Source organism: Alligator sinensis, unplaced genomic scaffold (assembly GCF_000455745.1).
Source record: "Alligator sinensis unplaced genomic scaffold, ASM45574v1 scaffold268_1, whole genome shotgun sequence".
In the NCBI taxonomy this organism is placed as follows: Eukaryota; Metazoa; Chordata; order Crocodylia; family Alligatoridae; genus Alligator; species Alligator sinensis.
The window spans coordinates 71213-89447 of NW_005841853.1; the positions used below are offsets into that span (position 1 = coordinate 71213).

An 18235-nucleotide genomic window follows, 5' to 3' on the forward strand; every position below is an offset into this window, starting at 1 on the left:
CCCGCCAGCTGGAACAACTCACGTGGTTGTTCAGACGACCGGACCATCTGCGTCGCAACTACAAGCGGCGTAAGTAAAGTTTTTGCAACCATTAAACCTTGTCAGCCTCTCCATTCACCAGCCCGCCCTGACAAACGAGCAATTTCTAAATCACCTCGAGTCGACTCTGGCCGTCCGAGACACAAAGGTTCAACTGGACCCTCCTTTCTGCTTAAGATAGAGAGGCATCATCATACTTTCACTTCCATACTGGAAACGAAGTTACTGCTTTAGATGAAAACACTGAGAATAGTAATGTGCCAGGGAACAGGTATTAACTGGCCCCAAGGAACAGCTTCCCCCATTCATCCGCAGTCTGGGGAAGACTGGATGCTAAGGAATTAGGTGAATTGGGAAGGCTGGGAAAGTAAACTTCTTTCAATACTGGGGCACCACCTGTTTGGCAGGCATGCCACAAATTAAGCCCAATAATCTCTTCAACTGCTGCTCTGATTCCTTTCCCCACCTGGTCTGCTGCTCTGATCTCTGCTCCCTGCCTTATCTGCTGCTGCGCTGCCTGTCCTGTCCATGAACTGCTGTGTGCCACGCTCAAGGAGTGTGGGGCTAATTTGCAGCCCACCTGCCAAAAGACTTGGGGTCCACTGTTTTAGACCAGTTGGGAACAGCCTTATCAACCAGACTTGTGGCATGCATGATACAGCTTGGCCATCCCTGCCTTACAGCAAGGACCATGTTGATTTAAGTGTTTATATAATGCCAAATATGATGTCCCTTCCTATCATTATAGCTTAGCATTTATTCCAAGTTCCTTTTAATTTGCCATGTGTAGCCTGGCAGAAGACAGTAGGAAAGTGATACATAAGACAGTTAGAATTAGGAGTGTGTGAGGACATGAAGGAAAGAGGGAAATTATATTTTGGAGAGACATTTAAAAAAACCCATGACTTTAAATCCAACTCTGTTTTTTTGGTATGATGCTGACTTGGGGTGTTTGAACAGCAGTGCTCTTTGCACCGTTGCATATACTTTGAAGGAGGAGTTCTCCTGGAAGAGAACTTTGAACACTACATGACAAGATTGTAATGGCATCTCTGTGTTAATTAGGGACTCAAATCAGAATAATTGTACTTATATTGGCAGTTACTTTATGGAACAACTTAAAAGTATTTATTTGAAATTGTTTCTCTTACATCTATTTATGTCTAAGTCTTTAGGGCCTTTTGTTCTGAAAACATCATTTATTTTTCAGCCCTTGTCACTGTGAGATTATTTTTTTTGGGTGATGGAGTGGGGAAGGGTGCAGTTTCCTGTGTTACATTAAACGCAGTGCTGGTGTTGGACAGTTGACAGGTGAAACATCATTTCCTTCTCTCAAAAAATGATTTAATGACTTGTACCTGTACTGAAAGTCACATTAAGTTATGACACTCCCACTGTTGGTGGGTGAGGACTGCTAGGCAGGGCCCATTCATCACTTAATACTGAACCCATTTGAAGATGATGCACAAAGTGAAAATACAAGGTTTGCACTCCCGCTGCTTAGATTGACTAAAGAATGCCTGGTAGATGTGGGCTGTTTGTTTGCTTTAAAAATATCAAGGAACCCTAGCTGACTGGTGTGGATGACCAATTCTTGGATGGCAGGTGAGGGCAGAGTTGCATACAGACTAACTAAATTAGAGATATATAAACCATACGCTTTCGTGAGCTGGAGCTTGCTTCATCAGATGATGTGAAAGGACAGGTTAGCACAGCTTATTGCATCTCTTTCTAAGGATTCTTAGATGACAAAGGAATGGGAATTGGAAGGGAAATGGGAACTGGGGTGGGGGGAAAGTCAAATTGTCATGAAAGGTTTTGTCTCCATGAGTGTGTTTCTGTTTGGAGCGAATGGGCTGCTAATGAACTTGAGTCACATCCGGTCATTGCAAATGCTAATCTAGGTAGATTTAAACTGTTCTCAAATGTGGGGAGAGAAAAGGAGAGCCTTTCCTGCTATCTCTGCCACTGGCTGTTAGCAAAGTGAAGCAAAAATCCCAAAATCTGTATTGCACAATCCATCTACAAATCTCGAGTCGCGCCCTTGCAAATCCAAATTGCTTAACCCCTCCCTCCACCTCCCGAAAAGTAAATGGCTGATCTTATGTTTTGATTTGCTGTGTTTTGGGTCTGTAGGGTTCATCTCATCTCTGCAATTGTGAGGGCCAGCTGCTCTTTCTTTTAAAATGACAACTTGAAGCACTCGTCTAATTTCATGATTCCAGGAACTTTTTACCTTAATTTAGCCTTCCCCCTTTTCAATCAATCAGGGGGATTTCTGATGCTCTGGTTTTACCAGGTTTCCATAAAGACATCAAGACTAGACAAGACCAATGTTCTTAACGTTAGAAACAAGCAGCAAAAAAAAAAAAAGCCTTTCTTGCACATCATAATGATGGAAGAGAGGCGCAACACTTTCCCCCCTCATTTGTATGTCTGCTTTTTTTTGTGTTTTTTTTGTTAAAAAAACCATGTTCTAGACAGACGGGGTTAAATTCAGAGCTAGTATCTGGGTGCAATGCCACTGAAATCAACCTCAGTCTGAATTTTAGCCAATAAGTGTTAGCTCTTCATGGAAATGTAGCCATTTGTCTATTGTCCTTATCTTTAGAGGTGGCTGCCAACATTTTCATGGAATTATTTAAATGCTGAATTATTGGGACATTTTGCAGCTACAGAGATAGATGGTCTTTAAATAAAATCTCTGCTCTTGGTGGCAACCTGACGTGATATGGAGCAAGATAATGGTCAGAAAGAACATTGCTGGGTTCCTAATGAGAAACTGTTGACAGTAAAATTACCCCAACATTTATCAAAAAGCCAATAAATGTCAAGCATCAGGCCTTTGATGCAGTAGCTCATAATTCCTTTTCAAAAAGCTTGTGCAGTCTTCTCAGAGCCTGCCTCTGCCCTGCCCTTCTGCTGCTGATTTCATGGAAAACTTCACTGCTGAAGAAGCAAGAAGAGCAGGCATCTGCAGACTAGCTATTATATTGCCCAAGAACAAGCACCAGCAAAAGAGCTGGCCTCACTTTTTTTCCTATCTGTAAGAAGGTAGCAATAATCCTTAACCAGCAATTAGTTACTGTTTGGTTACTGCAACCCCAAATAGTCAAATCATGAACGAGGTCTCAAAATCAAGAGATTGCCCTAATAACCAGGAGATTTGTGAAATTGCTACATTTACAGTTCTTTTCATTTGGCTTCTGCACATTTTCAGACTTGTTCTCTACAAATACCAACACTAGAAACTACCAGGTACTAAACCCCCTCCCCTCCCTGGGGAGGAGCTGGGGGCTTTAAGGGAAACACCAACTTTTATGAGACTTATGATAAAATCCAAAATGTTGGCAACATGGAGGCTGTGTCCTGATTTCTGCTGGAACGGGGGACCCCTTCTCCCTGTTAGTTGGAACTGGGGTGACCCCCATTTCAAAATAGAAAGGTGGGACACATGTCTGGAACAAACCTGAGTGGAGCAGGGCTCAGGACTCCCCGCCTCGTAGGAGCCCCATGCTGACCACATGCCCACCCAGCACCAGCGGAGGGCACAACTCCATGCCACCACCTCTGCTACTGCTGCTGGAATGGGCTTCTGGGGAGAGCAGCAGGGCAGGGATCCCTGAGCCCACAGTGGGCAGCCTGCATTTGTCCCCCTGTCATGCCCCCTGCATCCCGCTCCCCCCCAGCCCTAAGCAGCCCCTTGCAGGCTGGAACGCTGCCACCCTGCAAGGGGAAACCTGCCATTTCCTACAGTTTTCCAGGGTGAATGAAAAAACCTGGATCCCTTCAAGATACTGCAAATTCGGGACAAATGCTGTCCTGGAGTCATGCAACCTGGGCCCAGGACTTGATGTTCCCATTCTGGGACTATCCTGCCCAATTAGGGATGGGTGGTTACACACCCTACATGGAGCAAGAAAAGCTTGAAAGAAAGGAGCTGTGCTACCTGCAACTGCTGCCAAGTGGGCTGCTGGGCAGACAACAGAGCACGGGGCTGCTGAACAGGGCATGAGCAGCACCTGGGCCCTATTAACAGCAAGCCAAGTCAGGAGACTGGGAGGGAGAGGAGCAAGGGTCATATAAGCATGAGCCAGGAGCCCATGGTTTAGATCCTTACCATTAAGAGCCCTACAGGCAGGCTACATATGAGGAGACAAATTCTGTATGTGGTTTTTGTCGTTTGGGGTTTGTGTCATGCTGGAGAACTGGAATGTGGCTGCAGGGGAGGAGGAGGCCACGCAGCACGGTGCTGTGGGGTACCAAGCCCCTCAAAGAGGCAGGCAGAATGAGCTGGGCTATAGCCAAGATGCAGCACCTGGTTGCATCCACTTTGCCCTATTCATTATCCTGAGAGCTGCTGCATCCTTGAGCTCACCTGTCTTAAACCAAAGGACATCTTCCTTCTAGGTGGGGCAGTTGTTCCTATAGTATAAGTTTTACTCATACCACAACTTGCCTTGCATGGTGGCTTGCTTGCTTGCGTTCTTCACAAGAAGCATTTACTGGTATTAGAAACTTCAGGACAGAGGCCTCCAGTGTGAAATGATGGGGACTCACGCACCCCTGTCTAAAATGTCTAGTGCTAGCCATTCACTGACACTGCTTACCAGGCTATCTGGACCATTGTTCTGACCTGAAATGGTAATGCCTGTTCTGCATTTTCTTTACTGGATCCATTCTGTGCATGTTGTAACTAGCAGAAAGCTTGTCCCTTCCTGTCATTTGTAATGATTGAACTGCATCCTGGCAGACCCAACACAGATGAAGAAGGTACGAGGTTGACAGTGGAGTCTAAGGGGATGTCGCTTGCTATTAGGGTCACCTGGAACTCTACTAATAACCTGGTTGCTTCACTGCTCCAGAGCAAATTCTTTAATGGAAATAAATGGAGCAATGAGGGAGAGAAACTCTTAGTTATTCCAGGGCAAATTTTCTCCTCAGGCAGCAGATAGGCACAGCAGTAGGACTTTCAGTCTATCCTCTGGTTTCTTGTTGCTTGGCTGTAGATCCTAATTAATTTACTTGCAATTATTCTGCTTCACCATCATATTCAGCAAAACCATGGAATGAAATCATTGAAGCAGATGCGGGTAAAAATAAAAGCCCTGTGCACTAGTTTAGAAATGGAAAAATCAGGTCACTTTGTCGATCCCAAGGGGCCGGAGCAGGATTGTTCGACATCTGTCTGAGCTCTGCCCAGTGCAGTGAAAGGCAATTTGAGCAACAGGCATTATGGGGAGCCCATTCCACGGGATTAGTTCTGATTTTTATCCAATGCCTGCTCAGTGTAAACTGCATAAGCGTTCCTGGGAGCAGGGACCAAGACCCAAGACTTCCTCCTCCTATGTAAGTGCCCTAACCACTGTGCGGTGAGTCCTTCTTGCTTACTCCCACTTCCTGGCCCCATGAATCTTGCGTTCATGGCTACACAGTGGAACAGCAGCTGATGCGGAAATGGCCCACACCAGAGACTAGCTCATAGTCAGCTGTTCCTGGAGAGCTTGAGGAGAGCACTGAATTTGCATGTCCCACTTTCTGGGCAAGTGCTCTAACACCTAGTCTACCACCTGGGGTAGGGCACTACCACAGCCTCCTTTATTAGCTCTGCTTCAAAAAAGGAGTGGCCCAACCCAATCGGTGTGTGCGAAGTGTGTTTGGGGAGCTGGGCAGAGCAGGGCTGAGTTACTGGTAGCTTACTCCACTTCCACTTAGGGGTAAGATAAAGGTACCGTATATGTACTATGGGTTAAGGCTGGGCAGTTGCCTCTAGGAAACGAATGTGTTTCAAACTCATACCCTTCCTTATCTCATAAGTTGTTTGTGTGCAAGCTCCACTTTTTGCCCACATATTCACATAGCTCCATTAATGTTGGTAGACCTGTTCACAGGAATAAAGTGAGCAGGACAGAAAAGTCCTTTTTAAATACATACGGAGTAAAAAGAAGGCACCAGGCAACATGGGGCCCCTGCAGGATACGCTTGGCAATCTGGTGGTTGCACCAGATGAAAAAGCAGATCTTTTTAACAAATTGTTTTCCTCCATTTTTCTGAGCAGGGTCTGGGACATTTCCCCCATCAGGATTCAGGACGGACTCAGGAGAGGCTCTGCCAAGCCTAGGGTCAGGGAGGACCGAGTTAGGGAACTTCTGGAAGGGCTGGATGTGTTCAAATCAGCAGGTCCAGATGCTCTCCACCCTAGGGTGCCGAGGGAATTGGCAGGGGTCATTGCAGGGCCCCTGGCATGGCTTTATGAGCACTCGTGGTGCTCTGGCCAGGTGCCAGAAGACTGGAAGAAGGCCAGTGTGGTCCCCATTTTCAAAAAAGGGAGAAAAAAGGACCCTGGAAACTATAGGCCCGTTAGTCTTACCTCAGTCCTGGGGAAGGTCTTTGAGAAAATTATCCAGGAGCACATCTGGGAGGGACCAGCAGGGGAGAGGATGCTCAAGGGTGGGGGCGGGCAATTATTTTGGGCGGAGGGCTGCTTACTGAGTTTTGGCAAGCCATCAAGGGCTGCATGACAGGCAGCCAGGGGCAGATAAATATTAATTTTCTAAATTTTTTAGGGGCCCCACGGGCTGGATAGAATGGCCTGGTGGGCCACATCTGGCCCCCGGGCCACATTTGCCCACCCCTGCTCAAGGGCGACCAACATGGGTTCATTAGGGGCAGGTCCTGTCAGACCAACCTGGTGGCCTTCTACAAGCAGGTCACAAAATCATTGGACGCAGGTGTCGTGGTGGATGTAGCCTTTCTGGACTTTAGGAAGGCCTTTGACACTGTCTCCCACCCCATTCTCATTAAAAAGCTAGGCGACTGTGGTGTCAATGCCTACACAGTCAGATGGGTCGCAAATTGGCTAGGGGGCCGCACCCAGAGAGTGGTGGTGGACGGGTCATATTTGACCTGGAGGGATGTGGGCAGTGGAGTCCCCCAGGGCTCGGTCCTTGGGCCTGCACTGTTCAATTTATTAGTGACTTGGACGAGGGGGTGAAAAGCACCCTGTTCAAATGCAGGGGTGGGCATTTGGGGCGAGGTGGGCATGCTAGAAGGGAGAGACAGGATACAACTGGACTTGGACAGGTTAAAGGGGTGGGCGAATGTGAATAGGATGGGATTTAATACTGACAAGTGCAAGGTGCTGCACTTGGGCAGTAAGAACCAGCAGCATACCTACAGGCTGGGGAACTCCCTGCTCATCAGTACAGAGGCAGAAAGAGATCTTGGAATCATTATCGATTCCAAGATGAACATGGGCTGCCAACGTGAGGACGTGGTCAGTAAGGCCAACTGCACCTTGTCATGCATCCACAGATGCATCATGAGCAGGTCCAAGGAGGTGATCCTCCCCCTCTATGTGACACTGGTCAGGCTGCAGCTGGAGTACTGCGTCCAGTTCTTGGCACTGCATTTCAGGAGGGATGTGGACAGCATCGAGAGGGTCCAGAGGAGAGACACTTACATGATCGGGGGCAGCAGGGCAGGCCCTACAAGGAGAGGCTACGGGACCTGAACCGTTCAGCCTCCACAAGAGAAGGCTGAGAGGGGATCTAGTGGACATCTATAAACTTACCAGGGGAGACCAGAGGGGAATGGGTGAGACCCTGTTCCCCCGAGCACCTCCCGGAGTAACAAGGACTAACGGCCACAAGTTGATTGAGAGTAGGTTCATGCTAGACATCAGGAGGCACTACTTCACAGTCAGGATCTGGAACCAGCTTCCAAGGGAAGTGGTGCTGGCTTCTGCCTTGGGGGTCTTTAAAAGGAGGCTTGACAATTACCTAGCTGGGGTCATATGAGCCCAGTATTCATTTCTGCCCAGGGCAGGGGGTTGGACTTGATGATCTGCTAAGGTCCCTTCCGACCCTACATCTATGAACCTATGGACTTGACTCCAATTTAGTAAAGCCCCTTTGCCCCTCTAATTATTTAAACAGAATTTTCTTTAAAAAAAACAAACTCAAGGTTTTATTAATGGATACATCTAAAAAGCACGTGTGAAGCGCCTTATTAAGTAGAGCAGGACAATTTCTAACTAATATACATGTTTCTATACATAATAGTATACATCTACACAAACAGAGAGGATGAATATACAAAAGCCGTCTAGGATGAGCTAATAGAGCCATTAGATCACCCCAGCCAGTTAAAAAGAGCACTATTCAGCCAAAATCAGATTTATATTTAGTCTTAAAAGCATGGAACAAAAGAGCCAGTAGGAATTTGCTGAGCAGCTGAATGAGCTCCATTAAATATAATTTAAAAAAAAAAACAACGTATGGCCTCCTAAATGCTTTCAGATGAGTATGTAGAAAGATGAACTAAGTAGTAATGTTATAGTAAGAAGGACTCTGTCAAGGTTGGTTGGCTCTAAATTTAATCCTTTCCCTCCATTTATCCATCTAAAGAGTCTTACATAACTCTTTATCAGCAATTAAAACAGAAAATCCAATACTTTTAAAACAAAAACATAATTGCCAACCATTCAGATTTCTTTAGCATCCTGAGAGTAAATAAAGTAATTTGTGCAGACAATATGTTCTGATTGAAGGTTCCCAAATGTTTATTCAAACTACTGAGACAGTCAAAAATATATTGACTCCTTTCTTTAATACTGAGCATTCATTGAAGACAGAAGGGAGAACAGCTTCCAGGCAGTATTCCAGGTGCTTCCAGGTGCTGTTGATATTAATAATCTGAACTAAAGATGTACAGGCTGGTAGCTGAATGCTACCCAAGGCTGTATAAGTTTGTCCCAGAAAAAGGGACAACAGACTTTGACCCCAATGGGACAGGAACTAGTCTTTTTTTTTTTTCCAGAACACATCAGTGCCCCTAATTGGGAGATTACTCATGCAGGTTGGGCATCACTAACATGCCAGTCTAACTGACTGGATCTTAGACTGTCATGGGAAGCAAGTGGATTAAAAACCACTTGGATTCTTTGGTGAATCCTGCGTGTGGTTTTGGTATTTGCATTGATTATGTAAAACCTGGGGAAAGTATCTTTGCTGAGATGTGTTCTCTGTGCTGAACCACAAACAGTTGAGCAGTTGTGAGCCATGGTTAGCTCTGAATAGCAGAGGACTGGATAACTCCGTGGAATGATGCCAGCTAACAGCTGCTGAGTTTCTTCCCTGAGCAATGTCCTTGTCTCACGGGAGTAAATGGCAAAATTTTCCCTGACTTCAATAGGATTAAGATTATGGTTTTGTGGAGGAGCCAGTCATTCATTTCAAAGGCAGCTGTACACATAATAGATTTCTGGACCGGCCTCTATTTTAAGAACTCATCTGATGAAAACTTTATCTCCTTGAAATCAGAGTAAATAAGATACTAGAAGATGAACTGAATGGAAGAATCTTGCACTGCCTGAAGGAAATGGGCTCATGACTAGTATGGCACATACCTTGTATTTTATTAAAAAGAAATGGCTCTAGAAGGCTTTTGTTTAAATCCTTACTGGACAGTCTTAGTGCTCTAAAAACCTATAGGGTCTGCAGATACAATTGGCCTTTCCAGGATGAATATGAACCTTTCTTCCTTGGGTACAGACTCTCTGCTAATAATAACTGGTGAAGATTTTCATTTAGTTCAAGGGGCAAAGGATGGGACAGAACAATCTGAGCTGTCTTCTTGCAGGTTCTGTCAAGTCCCATGTAACCACGAGTCTGTCACATTGATTGTTTTATAACACCAGCAGAGCAGAGCCCTTTAGCAATGGCCAGCACAAGTGTCAGTTCTGAAAGGCTCATGCGATTTGATTCCTTTAACTTTATTGTGTCCTTAGAAACCTTGTCATATTGGCTCTGGTGCATTTAATTGAGAAATTTACAAGTAATTTCAACAGCAACAAAAATACAGTCCCTATAGCTTTGGCAGAAAAGGCACTGGTGTGGGGAATCACACCACAAACTCTACTTAGAAATGGGATTAATTTCCCATGGACTCATTTGTAAGCTCTGTCCGTCGTATGCGACCAGACAGGCTTGCGTTTCTGAATAAAGGCCTCTATGCCTTCCTGCCCATCCTTTAGGGCCAGATTGTCCACCATGACCTGGGAGGTCATTCTGTAGGCAGCTTCAAGGTCCTGTGCCATCTGTTTGTAAAAGGTGGCTTTCCCCAAGGCCACAACAGACCTGCTGGTTTCGCATATCTTGCGTGCAATTTTCATGGTCTCCTCTTCCAGCTTGTCTTCAGGTACCACCCGGCTGAGAAGGCCATGCAGCAGTGCTTCTTGGGCAGAAATAGGCTCACCAGTGAACAGCATCTCCAGAGCAACCTGGACAAAAAGAGATCACATAAGGCTACTCAGTTACCTTATTGGTTTAGTCTGTAAGGCAAGTAATGCTTCTCTAGTACAGCTCAATGCTTTGGGGCATAGAAGGCCCACGTTGTTCCTCATAAAGTCATTAGCAAAAATCTCAGGGGTGCTTGTGGAAGCAGGGTTGGGTACAAAAACAACAGTTATTAAAAACAAGCCACTGATTTCAGGTGTCCAAATTGAGACCCCTGGGCCTGATTTTTCTGAAGTCCTGAAACCTAGCGATTCCCACAGGAGTCCATAAGTAATGCGGGTGCTTGGCTTTTTTTTGAAGATGAGGCACAACTTGATGTTGTAACTTGGGCACAAAAATGGCCACATCTCTGGATAGGTTTTGAAATACCGACTCCTGATCTCTCACTTCAGACCACTGGTACATCTATTCCCAGATCCCCACATCTGCTGTGACCTAGACCTGCGGTTCCAAATGCACGGGGGAAAAAAAAGCCCATAAGGTATGAGACTGATTTTGTGGTGCTGCCCAAATCGTGATGGCTGATGGCTCTCGTTACCATCTTTGCTTCAGCAGCTACCAGTACAAACCTCTCAGCCATGTTTCATTTGATGAGAGGTAAATTATAAACCAGCTATAGAGTTGTTACACATTTTCAAGCACTAATGTTATAGCTGGTTGCCTCTCTTTATAGCTGGAGAATCATTTTTATTGTGTAATAATTACTTTGCACATGTGGCTGGTCTAAATTTATTGCACGATTAACCAGTTAATTGTGTAATATATGTAATAACACAGGGGTATTGGTTGGCATATTGCAAAATACAATGGATGCAAATGGAACTGTAAAACTAGAACTACTAGATGGGTGGTCCAGGGGCATGCGTAATATCAAACTAGAGACACACTTTTAGAAAGGTGTCTGGATGGTGGCATCAAAGACAGAGAATTTGGGTTCAGGCCCTTCTCCTGCAACTGGATCTGCATTGGAGTGCCTTGGCCTGGTGTAACAGAGGCCAAGGAAAAGTCAGCAGGGCCACTTTAGGGCCAGCACCTTTGTAGCCCGGAGGAGTGGAGGATTACCTGCTGCAAGGAAAGACCCTGCCAGCACAGTCAGAGTGGACATCTCTGCTACCAAGGGAAGAACTCAGCTGGACAGGAGGGAGCAACTGGCTTGCCATAGGTGGGAGCAGACTGGGATATAAATGGTCCTCAGGTCAGAGGAGGGAGGCTGGCCCCAGTGATAAAGGCGGATGGAGCATTTCAGGGAGACAAGGGAGGAACATGTCTGGCCAGAAGAGCTGCTTGAAAGAGGAGCAATCTGTTGGCAGAGTGAGGGAGCAAGTACGCAGTAAGTACTAAGGACTTGTTTTTGGTCCCTTGGGAGGACCCTGGGGAGGGCTGCATACTGAGAGCTGACCCTGAAGGAGCCCTGTGGGGCTGAGTGCACCCAAGAAGACTGAGGACTATTTGTGTTGGCCCAGAAACGGCTCGAGCCAGCGGGGGTACCCTGAGGACCAAGGCCTGTTTATCAGAGCCTGATACGGGTCTGCTTTTCTTTTATTTTTTTTTCTTCTCTGCTCATTTTGGTAGTAACACTCAGTGCACGGGGGAAGCACAGAGGCTGCAGGGCAGAGTACCCAGCACCTTGCAATTTTCCTTGTTTTGCTGGTTTCCTCTTTTCTGTCTTTTGTTGGTTTTGGAGCAGGAGGCAGGCAAAGACCACTTTTTGGGCAGGAGGCCTGGGGCAGGGTCAGAGCTCAGAAAGGCCAGGGCCCTAACTAAATTAAGTCAGGCCAGAGCCCAACAGGGGCTGAACCCCCATCCACAGATGGAAAGAGAGAAAGGGAGAAGGGCAGATCCTTGCACTGCCCAGTCAGGCCCGTGGCTGGGGGAAGCCAAGCACCTACAGCCTAGGCTTTGGTTACCTAAAGGCAGTCTCCTGAAACAACATCTCAATTATAACACCAAAATGTGGCAGGCAGGAGAGAAAGGAGCCAGATAAGGGATCAGGGAGCCAGAGCAGGCAGCCACGTGCAGCCCACCTGCCCTTGGAGGTGTAGCCTACTACACAGGGAAAGAAAGGTCCTTCAGGGGTTCAAGGCCCAGCCCAGATCCAGTTGAAGGATGAGGATGTCTTGCACCAAGCCTTGCAGAGTGCACTGTATTATTGATGCAGTGAGGGATGCCTGTAGGCATAATCAGTAGGAAACATAGTTGGGCAGCAGGGGAAGGTTTTATAGATCTATTTACCTAGATCTAAACCTCAGCAGACAGTGCTGGCAATGAAATGTCACTGCTTGGCAGGGATTGATACCTTAGCAGGACTAGTATCTGGTGTTTGCAGGGGTCTTCTATCAGAAAGGAAGCCTCATTGCATAAGAGAAGCCATTTGCTGCTAGGGAAGACGTAACGCTGGCAGCTTGGTGCTGCTGTGAATTCCCATGGCTTGCGATCAGGGGCTGAGGACTGCTTTCCTGGATGATAGGTCATTTTTACAATTCTTGACCAGACTCCCCTTGTCCAAAGACTTGTCTGACAAGCTGAATTCAACGGTGGAAGGTTTTGAACTACGCAGCACTAAGGAACGCAGTTCATTCATCCCAGCTCTGGCACCTAAACCAGGGGCTGACAAGCTGTAAAGAACGGTCCTTTCTGGAACCAAGCCTACCTTTCTTGGAAGAGACCTCCCCACAGCCACAGCTGGGGTAGAGCAGAACAGGCCAATGTTCACTCCAGGAGTGGCAAATCTGGATTTCTCACTTGCCACTGCTATGTCGCAGCTTGCCACCAGCTGGCAGCCTGCTGCTGTGGCCAAGCCATTCACCTGGGCTATCACAGGCACAGGCAGTTTTTGGAGCAGAGTCATGACCTACATGTGAAAGAAAAAGTGGTTGTCTGGTCACTGAGGTTTAGCTGCTTTGTGCCCCCATTTTCTGTATTCAAAGTCATACAGATAAGATCTACTGTATTCACCGGTTATGACTTGTCCTGTGGTAGCTGCCTGGAGCTCCAGCCACGATCGGGATTCTTCTGGGCCGGGAGCTGGATCAATATCCAATAAAGCCCAGTCTCAAAGTTTAATACAGGGCTCAGCATCACAAGATTTCTAGGGGTAGCTGCCTGCTGGCTCACCTTGGGCAAGCTCCTCAACTTCTATGCCTCTGATGGGTAGAGAATGCTACTGAACTGATACGTGTCATCACTTCAATCTCTCCTTTGATCAAGTGAATCATTTCTGTCTAATCCAGCGACTCTCATCCAGGCTGCCATGGCACCTCGGATACCGTGAGATCATTTTAAGAGTGCTCTGAGGTGCTGCGCAATATTGGCACTGTTAGATGTGCAAACTCCTACACAGGATTCACAAGAAATTCAAATATTTCAAATGGAAATCCAGAGTCCCAGAAACATTTTGACCAAGCATGGTACTTCTGAGTTCTCTGCCACTGAAAAATTGCTCTATTATTTTTCCAGTCAACAAAAGAGTGAGAGCTGAGAGGGGTGCCCTGACCCTAGCAAGCAAAGCCTTGAGTCTGAAGAGGTTGAGAACTACTGCTCGAATCGTATTTTATGCTCTTTAGGTAACATCTCACAATTCAATGTCGTGTTAGCTCTGCACCTGCCTCAGTCCTTGTGTCCCTGTTTCACAACTAGTGTTCAGCACATCCAAAGCAAGGGACCCAGAAAAGGAACCAGCTAGTACATGCGCAGGTATGTTCTTTGTGGTTTATAAAATAAAACTACCCTTTTTAAGAAAACAAAACTATAAAACCCTACATTGCTATATTTTGTGTCTAAAACCCCTCAAGAGATAAGGTTTCCTTTCCCAGTTGTCAAACTTTTGGTAAGATAACACCTAGTTGTTATGTAGGACTTTTCATCAGAAGTACTTTACAAAGCAGGTCATTATCATTATATCTGTCTTGTGGCTGAGGAAAGTGAGGCATGGCTAGGTGAAGTGACTTGTCCAAGTTTGCTGAGAGGGCCAGAGGCGAAACCTGGAAAACCAGACCTCCTGAATCCCGGTTTAGTGCTTTTTTCAGGAGGCCACACTATCCTGAGCAAGTCACTTCTCTGTTTCTGGTGCATAAAATAAAGCTAACGTATTTACTAATCATATCCCTAGCTAGGGGTGATACAAGTTCTGATGTATGGGCTCTTCAGTGTGCTCAGATAAAAGGAGCTACAGATGTTCAAGATAATATCATTGTCATCCTCAAAGTCAGATTTACTTTTGTCCCTTGCCTTTCATTTCTTCCTGAACCTTTTGAAGCCTGGGGCATCACTTGTTGTTTCCACCTAGGGCTAAATCACTTAATTTGTTTTACTTTAACTCCCCATTCCTGTGGATGATTCAGGCACATGCTTAACTTTTATGCAGCCTGAGTTGCCTACTAATCCTCCCTGCTGATTTGTTTACTAAATGAAAGCCTAACTTCTTATATCAAGAGCCTCAAACAATGAAAGAGCTGAGCCATTCTTCCAATCTGCCTGCTGATTAGAGCTGGAGCCACTAGTAAGTGAAATCCTGCACAGGTTGGACACATGGGACAGCTTAATTTCCTTCAGTGCTGAAATGGAGCAACTTATGACTCTTGCTTCCACTTCATGTGGCAGAAAGAAGAAGATTTTTTATTTCTTTAGCTGGATCTGCCCTGTTCTGTGAACTGGTGTCTGTTTGCTCAGTTGCCTGCTGACAGCATGGCAGGACACTGGTCAAAGATGGTTAGGCACATGCTGAATGAATGAGTGATGACTCTCTTCAATGGAAAAGAGCAAAAGGCTCCCTTAAATTCACCCCCACTACAAATTTAGCATTAAAAAAAAGAAAACAGGCAAACTATATATATACTGGGAAATCCTGTATGTATATGTGTGTGTATACATATATATCATATGTATATATGATATCCTTATATGACAAATGATATCCTCATATAATGGATATGATGATATCCAGCAAGATATCCTCATATGACAGATTCCTGTAAAAAAGTGCCTATATATATATATATATATATATATTATACACACAGACAAAGATGAATGAAGTAAGCCAGAGGACTCCCATGTACGATAGGTATGTAGCATCTCCCCTGGACACGCACATCTCTGACCAACTAGTCACATAAACATGGCAGTTAGTGACAGAGCCTGGAACAGGGGTGAAATCTTGGCTTAATGCAATGGGAGTCTTACCCTAGTCTTCAGCGAGGATATTGTCTCAGTCTCCCTGACTTCCAGTCCTATGCTCTAGCAACAAGAATAACCACCCCCTTACAGCCAGTCGGCATCTCCAGTATGCCCAGGGTGCTATAGTCACATACTCTATCTCAGTGGTCAGCAACCTGTTAAGGCTGTGGACTGGTCTGACCAGTTTGAGTCAGAGGCAGATGGACAGTGAGCAGGTACAAGGATCCAACCTCTGCCACTTTTCCCTGCTTCCAGCCTGGGGGAAAACGTCTGCCACTGCTGCTTTTTCCTGCACCTGCTGATTGTCCGTGCACATGGGGAAAGCTATTGCTGCTCAAGCGCCCACCCTGCCACCAAGGCTTCATGTCCATGGGATAGATCAAAAGGCTCTATGGGCCATAGACTACCAATCCATACTATAGCTGGTTCCTACTGGTTCAGGTTACCCATCTAAGCATTGGGGCCTATCCAAACCAATCCCAACTGATGCAAGGTAGGTTCACTGTATTATCCCCATTTTACAGACATGGAGCAGTGCCTTGTGCTCAAGGTGCAAGAACCAGGCATGGAGGGCACAAAAATTCACTGCCAACAGTGTAAGGTAAGGAAGCACAATGCTCATACACTTTAGGACACTGGCCTGTTATAGGCCCCAGCCTTGTCCTGGGCAGGCCTGACCCAGCACATGGGGAAAATGCAGAGGAACATAACTCCAGGATCCATCAGTAAACTACGGACAGAATCAAAGTAATCACCACCATCTCCCTATGCTTGCAGTTTCATTGCTCTGTTAAACTCATCATGTGAACAGGGTGTTCAGTGATGTGCCAATACCTCTTTGGTGGCATTACCACAGACTAGGCAGCCTGGCTCACCTCAGCACAGGTCTCAAATACTTCAGCATGGTGCTTTGTGTCTTGTTCGCTTGACAGTTCCTTAAGATCATGGCCAGATGAAAACACAGGTCCTTCCGCTGTGAAGGATTAAAAGAAACGAAAAAAAATCATTTGATATGGTGTCAATTGGAAGGCTTTTAGCATCCAGGGCTGGCAACAATTTAAAATGTACCAAGTCCTAAATGCGTAAGAAGGGATGACAGTTAAAGGAGGGGAAATTTTGCAAGAAACTTTATGACACCTTGGCTCTTGGGGTTTTCAGATCAATTTAGCTGACTATCTAGAAGCACGTACAGTATCTAAACGCACAACCACTGACTTAACAGCATTTTCGGGAAGCATTGGTGGACAAGGTTCTTGAACTTTCACTTTTGGGACTTTCATTTTCAGTAGCCCATGACATGCAACCAGGGATCTTTCATTGTTTCCTATGGCATACCGTCATCACAAATGGCAATGAGCAGATGCCAAACATCACTGTCACCACGGTCATGATTTAAAATGTACATTTCATTTTAAAGTTTCACAAGGATTTTTATAAACTTCGATTGAGGCACAAACTTGACAACTGGATCTCTTAAGCTGCTGCTCAAATACACCCATGGGTTGAAATGTGACAATTTCTTACCAGCGCACAGCAATGCTACAGAATGGTTCAAGATGCAAGGTGTCTGTGTCACATTGGTGCCCATCACAACCGGTCACAGGTTGACTGCGTGTGCAGGGCTCCCTAGCAATTTCCACACTTGGGTCTCCTAGGAAATACCCAGATGGGAGTTCACGCTCTCTGTTGTACATTGTCTGCAGCTGGGAGAAAAGGCAGTGAACCAAATATGCAGCTCCTGAGTCAGGTGTGCTAGGATCAGGGAGGCAAATGAAAGCATATTGGAATTGGCTCCCCATATAAATGCCCCATGTTGGCTTGTCTGTGGGTGGGAAGTACTTGGTCTCTGTGTTTGGCAAAGTTTCGTACTCTAGTCAATTGGAAGTGATGGGGGTTTAAAGGACTCTGCCTAACTTCTTAGAAAACGCTACAAAATTGTTCATTGAAATGTAAACTGCAGAATAACTATTCTACAGACCTTGCATGTGCCCATGGCTCTGCACTCATGGTTAACGTTTCATTCATGCCAGATAAACAGTGAGATGCTGCTGCCAAGTTGTTCAGGAGGGCAATGGAAACGGTTCTCTCCTCCCTGTGGGAACCAGGAGGGTTGTTCTGAGTGACTCTTCCTGCAGCTCTAAAGCTCTCACCTGTGTGTCAAAAACCATCTGCACCATTTCCCAGCCCTCTCAGTCAGTGCCAGCAGAAATCCACACCCAATGATGGGCACCTGGCCAGTGCTGAGGCCATGCAGTACTGAGATGATGGTAAAAAGAATTACTATAATGAGTTTGGGGGTAGTTTCAGCTCCGCGGGGCTGTACATGCTTTCTCCAGGGATACTGTCCATCATGTCCTCTTCACCTGCTATATTGACATATGTGCCAAATCCAGAACCAGGCTGGTGAGACTGTCCCAGGGTTGTTCCCAAGAGCTCCTCTCCTGGACACCGGAGGCCTCAAGTATTGCTGCACCCAGGATGTCTTCAGCAATGCATTTCACAGAGGAAGGATCTGAATCCAGATCTCCCCTAACAACTTGAACGTAGGCGCTGAGGGGACCTCCTCCTCACAGAGTATTGTGAGGGGCCTGGCTTAGTATGTGGGGCCAGAAAATGCAATCTGGATTAGGTCCCATAGGCAAGATGGGTGAGAGTCTCACTTAGACTTAGGCACCCTGCTCAGCAGCATCAGGACTTCAGCGGTTGTGCACATGTTGAACAGC

At 46.1% G+C, this 18235-nt stretch overlaps 1 protein-coding gene across 1 annotated transcript in view; it reads right to left on the reverse strand.

Annotated features, from left to right (window-relative positions):
• Positions 1-7978: 7978 nt before the first annotated feature.
• Positions 7979-18235, reverse strand: part of ECHDC3 (enoyl-CoA hydratase domain containing 3) — a gene marked incomplete at its 5' end in the record, with an annotated part of 11829 nt that continues 1572 nt past the window's right edge. The window contains 3 exons of the mRNA XM_006016331.3: positions 7979-10321; positions 12988-13188; positions 16388-16485. Of these exons, the coding sequence (XP_006016393.1) occupies positions 9989-10321; positions 12988-13188; positions 16388-16485 (632 nt within the window). The remainder of the gene's footprint in view (positions 10322-12987; positions 13189-16387; positions 16486-18235) is intronic.